Source organism: Limanda limanda, chromosome 17 (assembly GCF_963576545.1).
Source record: "Limanda limanda chromosome 17, fLimLim1.1, whole genome shotgun sequence".
In the NCBI taxonomy this organism is placed as follows: Eukaryota; Metazoa; Chordata; class Actinopteri; order Pleuronectiformes; family Pleuronectidae; genus Limanda; species Limanda limanda.
Window position 1 is genome coordinate 18,503,245 of NC_083652.1, and position 18,737 is coordinate 18,521,981.

Below are 18,737 nucleotides of genomic sequence, written 5' to 3' on the forward strand. Positions count from 1 at the left end.
GTTTGGAATTGATGACACAGCATCACTTTGTTTGAAATGTTTTTTGTAACGCCAATGTTAAATATACCAGCACCTTTCAATGCTGCTACGACTGACGCCTGCTCTTTTTGTCTTTACTGAACGTGCACTGACACTGACACACACCAGACAAATCGGATTTTCTTAAAACTGTTTGTGTACAGAGGGAGGCCCGGCAATCAGCCTCCAACACTTGATGTGCTATTTGGAAGCTGCCACAATGAACGAGTCATTTCCAATTCTCATGACACTTTAACAATTTCAAAGCTTGTGCTGTTAAATGTATGAACATGATTAACATGTTTATCGTCAATCAAGCCGGACTAAGTTGCATACAGTCAACTAACAAAAGTTGGGAGATTATTTAAAATGTCAAACAAACACCTGATCTGTCAATGTTAAGAAAAGGGACGGAAACATTCTTGGGTCTTTCCTTTTTTTTCAGGTTCGACAACAATATGTAAGAGATCGTTTCTTGGTCCGTGTCCTATTATTTTACTAATTTTCTGAGATATTTGTTCAATAGTTTTTGCATAATCGTGGGTTATTAAAAACTTTCACAATCTGAATGCAAGAAATCACATAATCTGTCACACTTAATGTTCTTTTTTTACAGATATTAACTTTGACAAAATAAGAGTTTTGATATATTATAACAGCTGAACTTATTTCATTATCCCCCCCCAAAAAAAAAACTTTGATCCCACTACGTTGAAAGCTCACGTCCTCCTTGTCTCATTTTGAAGTTAGTGGAGAGAGACTTTATCTTCTTTTATTGCATCATCTGGTATCGAACTCATTGGAACATGAACCCGCTTGCAGCTGACCACACCAGGACAAAACGCTCAGGTCTTCTTTACAAAATGTTTTTATTTACATCAGAATAAATGATGACCCCAAAGACAAAGGGAGAGATGATAAGATGTCGGTGAACAGAACCTTTAGACCTGGTTGTTTTACATTCATCAAAAACCGAAGTCTGCCGGTCTTTCACATTAGTGACACACTATAAAAACAAACTGTTCCAGAGACATACTAAAACAACACATGCCAAAGTTTTTCTTTTGACTTTTTACAGTTGTCTAAAAAGTAATAAACAGTGTTTCTCTAGGAGCATGAAACTATAATGACTGAAGAACAAGTCTTGCTCTTTATGATGAAGCTACAAACAAAACAAACAGAAACACAGGAAAAGATGCACTGCAGGTCCTCTTTGGAAATGAACAGTCTCTTATTTTGAAATCGTCCGCACGACTTGTGTCATTTTGCTGGAAAAGGTTCACGTTGTAGTTTGAGTTGTCGCTCTGCGAAGCCAGAATTGGATTCTGCCGAATGTCTTTTGATATCATAGTTGCCTTCGTGTGCAACAGTGCAAAAAGGTCAACCGAGTCAGACGACGTGCCGCAAATATCACCTTGATGCTGTCAAAATTTTGACACTCGTCACCATGGCAACACAGCACAGTAGCTGCATTATTTGGATCTAATCAAACGCTTCCCAATAAAACAGAATCAAAGGGAGAATGTAAGCATTTTTCACTCTGCTTATGCAAAAATACTGCTTAATTAAAGTTCTTACAGATTATAAATACAATTGTAAAATATGTACACAGCAAAACAAAAACATGGACCCTTATGAAAATAACCTCATAAAGCCATATTATTACTTAATGAAATCAGCCTCTCCGGGCTAGTGCAGATACAGACACAGAGCTTGTACAGTGGGACCCCTTAGACCCCCCCCCCCCCCAGTGACACGGGATCAGTTCATCTGGACCACCTGCAGAGCGGCCCCCCCGCTGTGCGAGCCCACAGCTGGACCCACGCACGAGAGACACCTCACTCTGCAGCCAATAAGAGCAGGCAGCCACTCCAGCCCACTGAGCTCTCCTGTCTGTAGAGGATGCATCTGTGTCGAAAACAGACTGGGGGTGGGACGATACCGAGCAAGTGCAGAGAAAATCTCTCTTTCTCGCTCCACACACACACACATGCACGCTCTCTCACTCTCTCACTCACTCACTCACTCACTCAGAGACCATTGACACACCATCAACCAGGAGGACTTCATGGCTCCTCTCTGTGGAAAACAGTGGCACTGCAATTCAATTTCTCGTGGGGGTGGGATTCAGCTCGGTAAGAGAGGAAAAATGCTTCCAATATTGTGATAATACTCCAGAGCAACAAGAGTGTGAACCAGGTAAGTGCCTTCTGATGTGGGGCTGGCGGGGGGGGGGCTGGAAGGGGAAGTCCATGAAGAATATCCTGTTCGGCTGATGCGGATCGGTATAGAATAATAAATCTGTTCGGTGGCTGCACGCCAAAAATGCCAGGGACTGTGTGGTTGTGTGTCTGTGGGAGCATGTTTGTGTCTATATACAGTGTCCGTGCAGGTCTCTCGAGCCCCTCCCCTCTCCCGTCTCTCTAGCTGTTGGTGACCGTGGTGCCGCTGCCCAGCTTGATGATCATTTGCTGGCAGTCGTGGAGGGTCCGCTTGTCTCCCAGCTTCTCCAGGGTGCGGGCTGCGTCTGCCAGCATGCCCACCCTTTGGCCGGGAGCCGACAGGAAGGAGGGCGGGAGGTAGCGGCACGCCAGCATCACGGCCTCCGCCTGCTCCCGCTGGCCAGGTCGCGTCTCGCACTCCTCTGCACACACACACACACACACACACACACACACATAAACAAAAAGGAACAATCAACGTTGCGGCCGCGCTATTCCGGGTGAGCCTTTTGGATGTGATCAGCCGCCGACAGCCAGATCAGACTTCAACAGCTTATTGTTTAATTACTGATGGGATTTGGTGCAGTGAATAATTGGCCAAAAAAGATGAGGAGCTGATTAGAGCCACTGATTGCAACCATTCAGTGTCTCTCAGCGCGCTACCACTTTTATTAAAAATGTTGAAAAGAAAATCAAGAAAATCTGCATGATTGAGGTTTATTAGTAATCTCTCAATTTTTTTTTCTGCAACCTACTTTAATTAGAGCTTTGTACTAGAGCAATTTGACAACAGAAGACTGAGTCAACTTGTGATTAGGGTTCAGAACATGTCACGATACCAGTGTACAGGGGAAATAAGGGCGGGCAATGCATCGAAAATATCAAACCTAATCTAATTTGGCCCCTCGGACAAATGTGGAAAAACAAACAATAGTGTGCACGAATTGCAGAGTCTCAAGAACAGCAATTAATACAAAAACAATGCTGCAGAACTGCTTGTGTAGACTGGATGGAAAAAAAAACAAAGATCAGCATCTCCACACACCTGTCTTGGCTCCGGGGGTCGCTCGGCGCCGCAGCGAGCGGTCCAGCAGCTGATGTGTGCGGGTGGGACTGGCCCCCGCCATCAGCCTGGCTGTGGCTTCATGCAGAAACAACTGGAGAGAGATGGAGGGGAGGGAGAGAGAGATGAGAGAAGCGGAGGCGGAGGAAGAGGGGGAGGAGGAGGAGGGACGGGAGCGAGTGATGATGACTCACACAGAATGTTCGGCTCTACCTCAGAGAGACTTTGAAGCCTTGTGAACAACGCTGCTAAACACTTGCCTCGGGGGTGCTTGTGCGTGTGTGTGCGTGTGCGCTTCCAACACCTCCCAGCTAATTTCCACAGAGGACGGTAGCACGGGCTGCCTGCAAATATGTGCACAGGAAGTATTTGTATGTCTATACTGAGTGCATCTCTTAAAGCTTTGCATTTTGTGTTTGCAATGTTCATGCAGGTATGTGCAGCAGGAACGGATCCGTCTTGATACCGGTGTGTCGATCTAATACAAGCGGTTTAAAGAACATTCACAAAAAGGCGTAGTCTAATGAGTTGCAGTTTAAAGAGTCTGACAATAGAAACTCACAAACACCAGAGCTGCGTTGGTGTGTTGATCTCGGTTTAATCATTCCCTCAGTGTGTGTCAGTCAAACATTATTTGTGCCGTTTGAGAGAGAGGATGTAAAAAGTTCAGCAGTGTGTCAGCGGCAATGTTTCACTGTGAAGTTTCACGAATGCATGAGCTCAACTTATATAACGAAGTCTACAAAGTGGTGAATCATCCTCTCGTACATACTCGTCGCATTGCAGGTCTGAAGGTGTGCGCCAGCTTGCGTAGGGAACTGAGATCTTGCTGAAAGCCCTGGAGCTCCGGGGGAGAGGCCTGGTGGGGTCCCGCTGGACCGCTGGTGCCCACCGGCCCGGACCCCGCGGGACCGGCCCCTTGTTGCTGCAGACGCCAGACGTTGGTCCTCATCACCAACAGCAGATCACACAGGAGCAACTGGATGACCTAGAGGGAGAAGAACAGGATAACGACTGAGGAATGAAGGACATGAATAACTCCACTGCAAATGTAAAAGGACTAAAGACCTGGAGACTGAAATATAAGAAATATGCAGTTAGGTCTCAAATGCCAAGTTCTTTCCATCGGTGTTTATGGTGGATGATACCGTTCGTCTCTATTATAATCTTGAAATGGAAAAACAATATTATAATAACTAATAAACAAAGACTAAAAGGAGAACTTAGGAATCAGAGAAAATGGCATGTTTTTTCTGTTTTATTTTCTTGTTAATAATGTAAACTTAAGCAGGTTTCAGACATAAACTCCGGCACACAGGGTCAATTTGTTTCACAGGATCTTGACCACAGACACTTCCAAACGCGAAGGAGGCGAGAATCGAACCAGCAACTTTCTGGTTAGTGGACGACCACACAGATAAGAGCCTTCTGCCACTCTGCCCCTCAACTCTGGAACTCCCTTCCTCCGGACATCAGGAACATTGAGCGAACTTCAATTGATCTTTTTAAATCTACCATCAAAACCCACCTATTTAAACAGGCATATAACTCTTAATGTTACTGTGTGCTGATGTTGATGTTCTGCTGCTGCTCTGCTTTGTGCATTTTAAAACTTTTGAAACTGACTGTATTGCTGACTGTTGTACGGCGACCTTGAGTGCCCTGAAAGGCGCCTTATAAATGAAATGTATTATTATTATTATTATAAGAGTGATCTGAGATTTTAATTTGCACCATTTCATTTCAATATCGTGAGTCGTATTAACATCAACAAGTATTGTATGTTTGAAAAGAAAGAGACTCTAGCCCACATGAACAGAGCTGCACCTACGGGTGGAGGACATTTCATGTAGTGTGTTCTGCTGTTTGTGGCCCAGCTCTGTGTTGCATAGCAGGTACATTGCACTCTACTGAGACACACATGCAATGCAACTACAATGCACCACAGCTCTGTCCGTAGACAAACACACACTGTGAGCTGCCTCTCCACCAGCATTACCATCTGCTAAACGCCAGAGGGAAGGACGCCATGGTATCACAGAGTGGGAGTTGCTGTCGGGGAGCCGCTGTCTGTGGTTAAAGTGCGTGAGGCTTTGTGTTGTGAAAAGAGTGCGCGTGTACTTAAGAGATAATGTGTGGGCAATTTCCTGTGTTTACAATTTCATACGGACAGATGTGTGGGCACATCTGTCGCTGTGTGCGAGTGTTGTTTTTTTTCCCCCAGATTTTTAATGCGGATGCGGTCGCCTTTGCAAAATTCCACTCAGCGGAATAATAAACATCAACAGGACGCTTATGTGTACAAATCTGGAAGTGCCTGTGTGTGTGTTTGTGTGTGTCTGTGTGTTTGTGTACCTTGTCTAAGCTGGAGCTGTGGCAGTGTGGTCCTAGGTTGAGGCTGTCTCGGAGCACGGCGCTGGCCTTGTCGCTGTAGCTCAGACTCATTTGACAGTTCTCTGGCTTGGACAGCAGAGCTCGCACTGCCCTGAATGTGTTCAGACACGCTTTGGGCAGAAGACTCCTGACAGAGACAGAAGGGGAAGGAGACAGAGGACACAGGTTAAAGCAGTGGAAGTGTGGTATTGGCGGATGGGGGGAATGCAACATACTCTTCTTTGACCGGCTGTAGAATTTTTCAGTGTGTCCATGTCCAACTTACTCTGCATTCTGCAGGCTGCGTGGCAGGTGCTCCACAGTCGGATAGAGTCTCTCCGCCGCAGCATCATCTCCTTGGAGCCAGTTGATGATCACCACAGCAACAGAAGACCACCACTTGGAGTGCGGGTCGCAGCCTGGTTTTGGACAAATCAGTCAAAAGGTGAGACACCAGCCGCAGACTAATCTCCCACTGTCCATTTTCACATTTAACATGCTTGAGTGTACGCACGCACACACACGCACGCACACACAATCTATATCTTGCCCTCTGAATCAATCCATTTCTGCCCTCTAGCATAGTTGTAGAGGACGTAACCAATTTGATAAATTCCTCTTAAGGGAAGACGTCTCCGTTTAAATTGGGGAACACACACACACACACACACACACACACACACACACACACACACACACACACACACACACACACACACACACACACACACACACACACACACACACACACACACACACACACACACACACACACACACACACACACACACACACACACACACACACACACACACAGTGTGTGAGCAACCTGCGGCTCTGCCAACAAACGTCTCCTATTAAATCCCTGCACAACCTCCCTCTCCCTCGCTGCTCTCAAGGTGATCACCGATTTGACAGCACTGAAGATAGATGAAGCAATCTAGCGGATGCCTCCCCTTCACCTAGCTCCCTTTCACTCAGATCAGTGATCAGTGAGGACAAAGGCAAGTGGTGGGCGGGTGGAAGGCAGCCCTGCAGAAATCAAGCTACTCCATCTCAGTAGTGTAAAAGTTAACTTCTTCTCAAGGCCCCGTTAGTTTGCAAGCGCATTATGGTAATGGGTCACTCGGGCTGGTGAGGAAAAGGATGCATGACAAGCAAATGCAACACTCGGGGAAGAAGATAAGTAGTAATGAAGTCAGGAGTGCAAATCTAGAATTGAATGTGATGATGTACTCGAGCAACAGAAGTAGTTTCAGTCAGCGAGTGTTCAGTTGCCAAAGTTCTAGGAGCTGATTTTGCGCAGGGATTCAACGACAGAGGCCATACTGTCGACAATGACAAACAACTAGGGTTGCAAAATTCCGGGAATATTCAAAGTTGGAAACATTCCATGGGAATTAACGGGAATTAACAGGAATATTCGGGAATTAACGGGAATATACGGGAATAAACTGGAAATGTTGTGGGTAATTTATACTAACTGTATTTACCTTGTCATATACAGACATAAATATAAACATTTAATTTGCTTAGTTTTGGTTTTTTTTCAAAATTCCCAAAATTCCCGAGCTAAACTTTCCACCCCTTTGCAACCCTACAAACAACAGATCAAAGTTTTCTATAATATCCAATATCCCATGAACGTGTTGTCAACACAAACGTGACCTACCAGTCACAGTAGCCATGTTGGAGCCGATTGCAAAGGACTGGGACGTGGCGCCAGCAGCATCTGATGAGCTAATCAACAGCTGGAGGTACTGCAGGGCATCGGCGTACTCCCTGAGGACAAACACACACCGAGTGGTTATTTCGCTGCGTCATCATCGACATGTAATGACAATTTCAAAAGGATATAATGAGAATGTACTCATAGTCTGTCATGCTATCCTTATTCTTACTGTTGTTCTCCTTGATGGTGTCTAGTCACACCTAAATAATGTCGAATAGTAAATCGATCATGATGGTATAAAATTGTAAGTGGTGTCAAAAACAGCTCTCTGGAGGTGTGTTGGCTTTTCTCACCCCTCGCCCTGGCGGGGACTGGTCTCTCCGTGCGGCTGGGCCACACAGTACAGAGCCTTCTCCAAGAGGTGCTCTCTGAACGCCTGAGTCACCTGGGCCAGAGGATCCACTGCAACAGTACCAGCAAAACATTTTATTATAAGATAGACACATAAAATTGGTCTCAGTTTTGGGTGACACATTTTCCAGAGGCTTCAAAGTCACTTTGGCTTTACAAGAATAAAGTTACACATTAACTATGTCATTTTTGCACACACTGACCTGTATTGCCGGCCTGGCTGTAAATGCTTTCTTTGGGAGTGCTGCGAATAGCCCAGTCCCCGTCCACAAAGAAGCGGTGACCTAGCGGGTGACAGAGCCACTGCATGGCCGGAGGCACGCTGCCGCTGGTCGACAGGCACGCCTGACGGGCGCTGCTCAGGAAAGCACGCTGTGACAAACAAAGGGTTGAGTTAACTTCTGCACTCCTATTCCTTCAATGAGAGGAGTGTGGACAGAATCACACAGCTTAATCATTAACTGATTTGGTTAACAGAAGTTTATTTCACTTCAAGTTGCCACGTCCAAGTTATGGTAAAAAAGTAGAGACAGGAATCGGCAGTGACCTACCGATACGATACTATCACGATACTTAGGATGCGAGACGATATGTATGATATAACGATTTCCTTTGGTTATTTGTTTTTTTAAATACTGGACCATGGAAAAAAGTTGAATCATACCTTCAAATACAACACAGTCAAATTCACTTAGAGCTTTACAAGTTTTATTTCAAATATTTACATTAACTTAATGACTGCCGGGCAGAGAAAAATGTGCCCTATTATTGTATAGCCCGTTTCAACTGCACACAAATTGACAGATTAAGAAATGCTAAACAATATCAATTTAAACAATAAATAAAACGTAAATTATATAGAATAAATAAAGGTTTACTGAAAATATAAACTTTGAAATAAACAAAAAGTAGGCTATGCTTCATTGTTGTTTGCATGTAGCCGATGCAAAGCTAGTGCTTGGGTATGTTTAGATTCTTGTGCAAAAACAAGAGCTGGTCAACATGCTCTGGGATGATGTTGCTCCCCCCATATGTCCCCCCCCGTAAAAAAAAAACAATAAATATATGTTTAAAAAAAATAATAATAATAATTTTTTTTTACATTTTGTAAAAAATCGATTTGGGAGGCAGCATGGCGATTTAAAACCGTCATTCACAAGAATCGCGATTGTAACTGAATGGATTTTTTCCCACATCCCTATAAAAAAGTGATGTCAACTCTGAGCTGGTTGCTGTTTAAGGGTGATTAAAGACCAAGGGGACTCACAGAGGTGAAATGCAGGATCCTGGGCAGGCTGGCTTTGACCCGCAGAGCTGCAGAGACGTAGACCTCAGCCAGGGTGGCTACAGGCAGACAGGAGCCAGAACACTCTGCCAGGTTCACTGCACTCAGAGCCATGTGCACTGCTGACAGGTGGCTGCCATTCAATTTACCTGTGTGCACGGACAGATTTGAAAAACGGTTATAGAGAACAACAGTGCTGCAATAATGAATAAAGAGCCAAAGTGGTCAGGTGATATTCACTGAAGCCAGAGGATTTTGAAACCTTCTTTTTTTGGCACAGAGAACAACATAAGCTTACCCTCACAGGAAAAAAGGGGGCAGAGTTTCTTATAAATCTCCTGAGATCTTTGCGCTTCAACATGCCACTCAAATGTGTTCAGTCTACCACAATGGCTTAATCCAGAAACAGGGTTTTTTCCCACCAACCAACCTGTCATGTGAAGCTGGTGCAGGCGGTGGTAAACCAGGGCGGCGTCGCGGCTGCTTTTGCAAGCATCCTCCTGCAGGGGGCGGTCAGAACGCAGGCCTCCGGCTCTAGCAGCAAGCCAGCGGCCCACCCAGACCCGCTGGAGGCAGAATCTGAGCAGAGACCACAATGCAGCACAGGCCAGGTCCAACTGGGAGATGGGCAAGGGGCGACCGAGAGCCTTTAGACACGTCCACAGGTTCTGACTGGCCTGGGCATAATCTCCCTGGGGAAGGTCAAAGAGACGTGATGACAAGGTTGAACAGATAAATGGTGACCCAGAGCAGGGCGCTAAAGACAAGTAGACAAGAAAAGTAACTCCTGAAAGTATTTTAAGGACATGTTTCATCTTTATCAACACAAAAAAATGCATACTCTTGCAAGGTCCAGGTCAGCCTGCTTGCGGTGCCTCCAGAACAAAACAGAGGATCCAGAGTGGGGTCTGGTCACAGGTTCTCCATACACCAGCAGACGGATCAGGACTCCCGACACCAGAATACCATTCAGAAGCCACACAAGTATAGTTGGAAGCATCCAGTCCATCCAGCCCCATGATTCCGCTATAGAGGACAAAACAGTGTCATATTTTAGAAAACATTACATGAAATTGTAGCCCTACCCTCCCGTCATCTATCCATCCATCCATACCTGCAATATCCACACCCAGAACGCTCCTGCCTGCGTGATGGGCGGTGCCGGCCGCAGCGCTTCCAGCTGAGCTGCTGCCGGACGAACACAGCAGAGCAGCCAGAGGGTTGAGAGACAGGAAAAGAAAGGTGAAGGTGCAGAGCGCCATGCGGGAACGGTCCAACATTCCGCCAGCACTGCTGCCTGCTGTCGATTTGTCAACTGCACCCGTAGTTGGCTGTTCAATGAAGAGAAACCGGGGATAAAAATGTGTGTTTAAAAAAAAGTACTGATACCAAGAGCCTCTGTTTATGCAGCACCACAGAAGTATAGACAGTGACCACATCTGCTTCAGCTTACAGAGCCTTTTTTCAACCTGCTCCATGTTAACTCTATATGTATGTAAAGAGCTACCACACAGTTTAAATGCATCAGCTTATGGCATTATGGTAATTAAGTGACCTGTTAACACATGAGCAGGCAGTGATTCACCGTCTCCCTTGAGGACAGTTTGCTAAGTTAAAACATGGACCCAACCCCTCATCCGATGTGAAACACCTCTGCTGACTGCAGGTTAGCACTTTCACTGAGAGCTGCATACCGTGGTCTCTTCCCCCATCGGACTGTCGGGCTCTGAGTCACTGCCACAGTGTGAGAAAGACGTCGGAGAGCCCACGTCAGAAGCTGGCGGGGTCGGCAGCTCGTTCTTCACATCAGCCGGACCATCTACCTCCATGGCAACCAGGTCTTTGAGAGACTCTGAAGGAGGAGGAAAGGTGAGAAGGGCATTAACTGAGGGGTCAATCAGTGGCATAACAGCAAATGCATCTTCAGCCTATACTCCCACTTACTTACAGGGAATAGAAGACTATTTCACATTGGTCCTTTCAGGAGAACAGTAGCTATCAATAGACCTCATCATAAAAAGGTCAACTTACTCTGAATGAATTGAAATGAGCTGTCGTCAAACTGTTAAGGAATAAAGAAGTGAGAAAGACTTGAGGCACGTACTGTTTTTCTGGGCGACCATTTTAAGAGCCATGTTCTCCTGTTTGAGTTTCTGGTTGGTCTGCTGCAGGTAGCGGATGTAGTCGATGGCTTTCTTCAGCACCGCAGACTTGTTGAGCTTCGAGGAGAAGAAAAAAACGAGACTGATTGAAACCCAATGCAAAACATGACCTAAGAACAGAGTAACACAGAATATAGACACCAGAAAAAGTAAATTCCCTGATATCGGTGAAGTGTCTGTTTACTATGAGTTGCATCATTCCTCTCCTTCCACTTATAGCATAGTGGCCACATCAACAAGATGAGAGGCATGGCTGCTAATACAAGACCTATTGTTGGTTGACAAGGCCGACGTAAGACGCAAAATAAAGCATAATGTTGAATACAAATGCGACAGTCAAGGCAAGCCCATCTGTAAAAGATGTTTACGTGCAGAACGGAGCCAACATGTAGGACTGGACAAAGCATCTCACCAACAGACATGCAGACAGAGACGGGTCAGTGAATGTGATGGATAAGAAAAAAAAGGCCACACCCTCAAATGTCTTGCTTCATTTATCGTTTGAAAAAAAGATGTAAACATCAGAGATGATGATGAATTTAAGGGCGATAATAACTGATGACTTCGTCTTTGTAGCAAAATGGCAAACATCTCTATTTATATCAATATCTACAAATGTAACCGAGCCCAAATTCTAAATGATGCTTTACTAATTAATGGATTAATATTCACCTGTCTTTTTGCCGTCTCTGTTTTTAGGGTGACTGTGTCCAGGGACTAGAGATGAAAAAGAGGATCTTGGCTACCTCAGACAACCGTCCTTTACATAAAACTAGCTTAAAAAAAGTGTAACTATAAACTAAATATGATGATAAATGTGCCTTTCTTACCTTGGCCTCAGCACCAGACACCAGGTCTTTGAGCTCCAAAATTTTGTCGTTGATGGAGGAGCGGTAGCGCTTCTCGATGGCGTTGTGAGCGGTGCGCTTCTCCCCCTTGTGGGGCAGGCCAAGCGGCTTCCCGCTGATGGCGATGCGGTTGATTGGGAGCTTGTCAGCATCCATCATGACTGGCATAGTGGTCAGGATGGTGCCATTGCCCATAAAAGCCTGAGGGGAGGGGGGAAAAAAGGAGAGCGGAGATAAGGAGGTAAGAGAAAACTGAGTGGAAACCTTTCTGTCATCGCATCCAGCGTGTTTAAAGTCAGTGGCAGTGCCTTAACAAGGTGCACCGCAATAAAAACAAGGTCCCTACTTGTATTGAATGGCTTTGTACTGGGTTGCTGTTGGCCAGGGATGTGGAGGAGGCCATTGTAGTGACTATGCAGGGGTCATGTTTCAGGGTGGTCAGCAGTAGAGACTCCGCCTTGATGAACTGGGGCTGCAGCAACACCTGGGAAACACACAGTCAACAGTCACGTGACAAACAAACCAAAAACAATGCTGCATATATTTGGCCCGGTCCTGTTCAGTGAAGCTCATTCACACGGCGATCACGCTCACTCACCGGTACTTGCTGAACGTGCTGTGCGATGGTTTGGGTGGGCTGGCTTGTGGTGGTGGCCAGCAGAGAAGCGGTGGTGGTCAGACCTTGGAGCTGAGCATGGATGGTCACCGGCTGGAGGCCTGGAGGCGAGGAGGACAAACTGTTGGCCGGTATGCTGATGCTGGTGGGGCTGACAGCTGGAAAGTAGGCAAGCAAGAGATTTGTTTTGAAATCCTTAATTAAAGCATGGATACAAAATATCCACAGCAACAATCCATGGCATCACGTGCTTTTTTTTGGCAACTACACAATTCCGTTATTCAACAAACAAGTTATGCAGGAAATTCTACTGCGCAGGAGGTAAATGCTTAATTTATTCAACCTGGCTATAGTGAGTCAGAATTAAAGTTTGTTGTTTGAAGAATTCCAAAATGTAGTCATAAACCTCTGCTGTAATTTAATAACTGCACAATTTTTGGTTAATGTTACAACTCTAAAAGCGAGAGCAACTTTTGCTAGACATCACACCGATTAAGCCATTGTCTATGGATTTGTAGGCCAAAGGTGGTGAACTGCAATCCCATTAGATATTAGTGAGGGCAACATTCAGTGTGCCACCTTATCTTTCTCATCAGCTCCCACTGGGATGCTGATTGCAATGACCTCTCGATGTCTGGGTCGGGGAAATTACCCAAGTAATAAAAAAGTATTAGATCAAAAAAAGTTTTCTTTTCTCCCATTAAAACAAACAGCAACAATCAGGTGTCAAAAGTTTACTGTGGCCATGTCAGCTGCCTACCTCTTACTTGTTCAACTTTATTCAAATCAAAGAAATACAAATACAGTACGTGCATATGCAGACGTGTACATGTGCAATGGGACTTTCCCAGAAAAAGCATTTTCATTGAGCTCACACACTCACACTGCTGAGCAAAGTCTATTAGATTAGGACTTGGTGTCAGATGAGGTTGAATAACCTTGTGTCTAAGCTTGGGAAATGTAACACACCTGGAGAGACACTGTACTGGGCACAGGAGCGTCATTTATATATGTATAAGTATATGTATTTGACGATGATGAGTGCTTACTTGTGTAGATGTTGGGGCTGCTGAAGTTACTCCGGACTTGTTGAGACTGAGCCTGGGCCTGGTGTTGTGTCTGTGGCTGGGGCTGCATGGGAGTCTGGGGTGTAGAGGAGATGAAGGAAGTCTGGGGTGCAGGGGAGGTGAAGAGAGTCTGGGGTGAAGGGGAGGTGAAGGGAGTCTGGGGTGCAGGGGAGGTGAAGGGAGTCTGGGGTGAAGGGGAGGTGAAGGGAGTCTGGGGTGAAGGGGAGGTGAAGGGAGTCTGGGTTGAAGGGGAGCTGAAGAGAGCCTGAGGCGTGGAACTGAACACTGGGCTGGTTCCGGGGGAGCCATGGGGTGAAGCAGCCTGGGCTGGCGGAGACGGGCTGAGAATGGGCTGGGGCTGCGACACCTGGGGTTGTCTGAGGGTCTGGGCCGGCTGGGGGGACGCAGGCTGCTGCCTTGGTGTGGAGCTGGGCACCTGGGCCAAGGGGGACTGCTGGAAAGTGGGAGGCTGGAAGGCCTTGTCTGGGGTGGAGGAGCTACGGGTGATGGGAGGGCCCAGAAGTGCATCCAGGTGGGGGTTGCTGCTTAGGATGGAGGAGGTAGGTGGAGGTGTGGTGGTGGTGGTGGTGGTTGGAGGGGCAGCTGGTGTGATGGGCTGGGTCAAACCAGGAAGCTCTTGAGGGAGTGGGGGTTCTGTGTATGGCGGGTTATCAAAGAGTCCTCCAAACTCCATGTCCTGGTTGTTGATGAGCTGAAGCATATCTAAAAATGGAAGAGAAAATATAACGATAAAGATCAGATAAATATCATTTTGGTGCCCATACACAGTAGAAATCAACAAAGCCTCCAAGTTATCAAAAACAGTTCTGAAAGATAACTTTATAAGAACTGTTTTTTCAGTTTGTCTCACTGTAAACAACATTCAGTGTTCTTTAATGTCTTTCCTATATTGTTTGTCCAATAACAAACAGGAATTCAAATCAGCAACTGCATTCTTATCTGCATTTCCAGGTACCCATGCATCAACCCTCAGTGTTGATGATACCACAGCTCAAAGAAAGCTCGCAAAAGTAAACAAAACAATAGTAATGAGGCAAATAACAGTGTAAAAAAAGCTTGAATCTAAACTTTAAGTTATTAATTTAACACTTTCTTGTCTTGTTTAATAACTCGAAAAAATAGGAATTGAAACCAGGATTCAATAAAATCAAGACAAACGATGATGGGAAAACACAAACTGAAGAGTGAGGAAACCAACGTGATTATGAACTATAGCAACTAATGATTAATAGTCGATCTATTATCTCTATAAAGTTCCGTCTGATTTTTGCTCCTGAGCTCAGGTTGTGGTTTTAAATCTTCCTTATGAGTTGACAATGACAAACAGCCAAATATGTTATAAACCTGAGATAGATGAATTATGTTACGCCTCCTCTCTGCGTCTGCACAATGCATACGCAAAATATCAAATGTATAGGGAATCTTTGTAATATTGCTATTTATCTCTGCACCTTAGCACTGCACGTGCCCATAACTCTCTTACTGTATATATTGTTGTTTTATATTGTTTTATACTGTTGTTTAATGTCTGATGTTGTTTTATGTACAGTGCACCAACCACACCAAGGCAATTTCCTGTATGTGCAAATACACTTGGCAAATAAAAAGAATTCTGAGTCTGAATTCTGATGAAATTCATATTGTGATTATTATTGATATGTATTATTGCAAAGCCCTAGAAAAAGAAATGTGTGTGCTAAAGTCCAAACTGAACTGCAATAACTCCACCAAACCAGCACCCTGGAATATTTGCATATTTGCACCAGCACCATAATAAGCATATTTGAATATTTGCACTACTGCACAAATTGAACATTCATCTGTAAAGATATATATTTAGATGTATATATTTTATTTTCTATTTTAAATTTTGATATTCTATTTCATTGTTATTCTATTTTATTCTTTTTTATTCTATTTTATACTATTTCTATTTTTTTTTTTTTTTTTTGGGTTGAAATTACTGAGCATTGCTTAAAGAGAGTGTGTGACCCAAGCATTTCATTGACAGTGACTACTTTGTTATGTTATTTCTGTTCATTTGAGAATAGAAAATCTTGAATCTTGATATGAGAAATACAAGGCTCAAATAGACATGGCTGCACCGATCTCACAGGTTTCTAGAGGCCAGTTATATTCTGAACACATTCACTAATAAAGTCTCAGATTGTGGCCCCTGATTAAAACTCATCATAGCCACATCAGCAATACATAAACCCAGGACTCCTTGACGTTCTCCCCCCCGCTGGGTGTTGTGTCTGCAGCGGTGCAGCAGCAGCAGCCCGGGTTTGTAAGCCAGTGTTTTGGTATGAGGTGATCGCTCTTGGCCAATCACAGCTCGCCTCGGAGACTTGCCATGCCGATCAGCCCAAGACGAGGGAGAGAGGCAGCGCTTGTGTGCTCAGCTTCACACGAGGTTACCAGCGAGCACCGGGGGTTACTGGCGGTCATAGTGGGGAGGGAGGGTCATACTGGGAAGGGAGGGAGGGAGGAGAGGATGTGAGGCTGCCCCCCCCCCCCCCCCTGGCGGCTGTTTACTCAGCTTATCACCAACACACGTTGACGGTTGCTTTAACCGATCGCACTGAAATGTCCCGAAAACATGAAAATATAACACAATTGATGCATTTGTCTATTAAACAAGCATTTTTTCTATCTTTCTAAAAATGTATGATAGAATAAGTAAATACGCACAAGGCTTTAAATCAAACCAGTGTATGCATTCCATTGACAAAACAGCACCATGCAATTAAACACAATATAATTATATATATGTTTTTGGGGCTAATTGAATCCAGTGTATGAGAGCGATCGGTGAACTGAGGCCAGCTGAACCCAGCGCAGAGGAATGAACGCCAGTAACCCCGGTATGTGGAGCAGCCGGGGGGGGCGGGGCACACTTGCCACTATCCAGCAGCAGCACGTTATTCTCTCACCTGTTAGCCTGAGCTATTAAAACCACAATCTAAAGAAACCCCAACTCTAATAACCCGGTTGTTCCTAAACCACCTGGTGTGTGTATCTGATGTGATAAAAAAATCCCCCGAAGAAGAAGAGCAGCTAGCTTAGTGTCCAATGTGAGCTAGTGGGGCTAATTGATAAGTGGCTAACACTAACACACGCTACGAGCTACACGTTGTGTGTGGGTCACTGCCGGTGAATGTGAAGTGTGACAATGGAGTAAATACTATCCGGAGAACACACAGGAGGGATGAGTGGAGTAGTGACAGGCTGAGGGGGGGGTTAGCACACATTCAACCCGACGGGGGGGCTAGCTGGCGTTAGCTTACCATCAATGTCGCTCAGCAGGGCCGTGTCAAGCTCGCTGGGATCGTTCAGCGTCAGCGTCGATTCCAGGTTATCCAGCGAGGGATCGTCAAAGGACAGGCTGTCCATCTTGTGTGTATGTGTGTGTGTCTTCCCACTGGTGTGTTACTGGGAGGACTGGGAGGCACCGGGGTAAAAAACGAGAGAAAGCAGGCTAACTAGCACGTCTCTCCGTGCAGCAAGCGAGCCAGGAGGAGCTGAAACCACGAAGCGTCCACTAGCTCCTCGGCCCGAGCGCCATGGTCACACACAGGGAAACTTGTCAAAGCGAGTGAAACACTGAGGCTCATTCAGCGGTCACTCACTAACGTGTGTGTGGGGGGGGGTGGGTTGAGCAGAGCCCGCCCACCCGGCCTGGTGAGTGACAGGTGCGAGGGCCAATCGGAGCAGTCGCAGCGGATTTCCCACGTCCCTTGTGTTGACTGTCGTGCTGGAGAGGTAATAATATCATCATAATAATGGATGACACTGCACAAAAAGACGATTATCAATGTGAAGGAAGAAAGTCGTGTCATGGATCAGTTATGTCTGATTGTATCCATCTGAAAGGCAGCATGTCATTTATTTAAATACACACAACAATTGTTATGTTATTTAATGCAAATCCAGCCCCCTTCCACCATATTTCCCATCCACCATATCCTGCACACAACTGTGTTTTTATTCAGGGAAAAACAGCGTGCATGTGTTTATCGTGGGCTTGTCCCCCCGCAGCCAATCAGAAACGAGCGGGCGTGGTCAACCGGAGAGACAAGTTTGTTCGACGCGGAGCCGTGACACATCCTGTAGAACCAGAAAATCCGACCAATGGGAAGCCCGGAAAGCGAGTGGGGTGATCTGACGTCACATCACCGAGTCTAGCGATTACATCATGTGTTTCTCTCTCTCTCTCTCTCTCTCTGCTGAAATGGAAGTGGCCGCCACAGGGGGGTGAGGGGGAAGGATGCAGGTGGGCACAAATAACACAAAACAAGAGGGACATTTTCCATATTTGCCCAATTAATACCCCCTCTCTAAAAAAAATAAAATCTATCCTGTCAGAGTTTATACATTTAATTTATCTTAGGCACAGTCAGGCCTACTCCTGTAAACAACACACTTAAATAACTAATAATACAAAACACAGGCGTTGCAAACCCATCAGATCAGCATCAGTAAACTATATGTTTTACTTATATGATTATATGAGTGAATGTGCTGCGCTTCAACATATACAGTATATATATACAGCTTCTATATATACAGTCTATGGCTTCAACCCAAAGTGGGACACCCACAATGGCTCACTGGGGAAGTAGGTCAGTGACCTAGAGAAGCACCGCGAAGTTGTTGTTTGCATTCGGGAGGCGGAGTGATATAGAAACCTCGCTGGTAATGTGGTGCGTTTGTATAAAGTCTCAGATTAGATTTTCGAGAAACCTGGAGGTGTGAAACATGTGACTTTAAAAATCCAAAACAAGTTTGCGAGAACGGAATTTGTTTACATTTTTGCATGTGTAACAGAATGGATGACTTGCACACTAACCACCAGATGGGAGGGGGGAGGCTCATGTGATGGTTGATGACCAGTGCAGTGAGAGGTTGACGCCAGGTTGCATCAGCACCAGCGTGAAGAAGACAAAAAGAAATTGACACAGACACCCTCAATGGAA

At 45.4% G+C, this 18,737-nt stretch overlaps 1 protein-coding gene across 1 annotated transcript; it reads right to left on the minus strand.

The window, feature by feature from the left end:
• Window positions 1-1,758: 1,758 nt before the first annotated feature.
• Window positions 1,759-17,392, minus strand: srebf1 (sterol regulatory element binding transcription factor 1). The gene is made up of 19 exons (XM_061090683.1): window positions 17,049-17,392; window positions 13,720-14,460; window positions 12,653-12,828; window positions 12,401-12,538; window positions 12,037-12,255; window positions 11,149-11,263; window positions 10,739-10,896; window positions 10,159-10,375; window positions 9,886-10,070; window positions 9,475-9,736; window positions 9,027-9,193; window positions 7,963-8,131; window positions 7,702-7,810; window positions 7,349-7,458; window positions 5,963-6,095; window positions 5,659-5,824; window positions 4,076-4,291; window positions 3,286-3,397; window positions 1,759-2,662 (listed from the first exon to the last, which is right to left on the minus strand). The coding sequence occupies exons 1-19, from the start codon at window positions 17,152-17,154 to the stop codon at window positions 2,442-2,444; spliced, it is 3,720 nt and encodes a 1,239-aa protein (XP_060946666.1). The 5' UTR covers window positions 17,155-17,392; the 3' UTR covers window positions 1,759-2,441.
• Window positions 17,393-18,737: the final 1,345 nt, after the last annotated feature.

Excerpts from the sequence above, each read along its gene's own strand:
- srebf1 (XM_061090683.1), bottom strand. The coding sequence starts at position 17,154 with ATGGACAGCCTGTCCTTTGACGATCCCTCGCTGGATAACCTGGAATCG. Across the intron at positions 11,264-12,036 it reads TGTCTGGTGCTGAGGCCAAG|CTCAACAAGTCTGCGGTGCT; the intron begins GTAAGAAAGGCA and ends TTCTCCTCGAAG. Across the intron at positions 4,292-5,658 it reads ACAGCTCCAGCTTAGACAAG|GTCATCCAGTTGCTCCTGTG; the intron begins GTACACAAACAC and ends TTCTCCCTCTAG.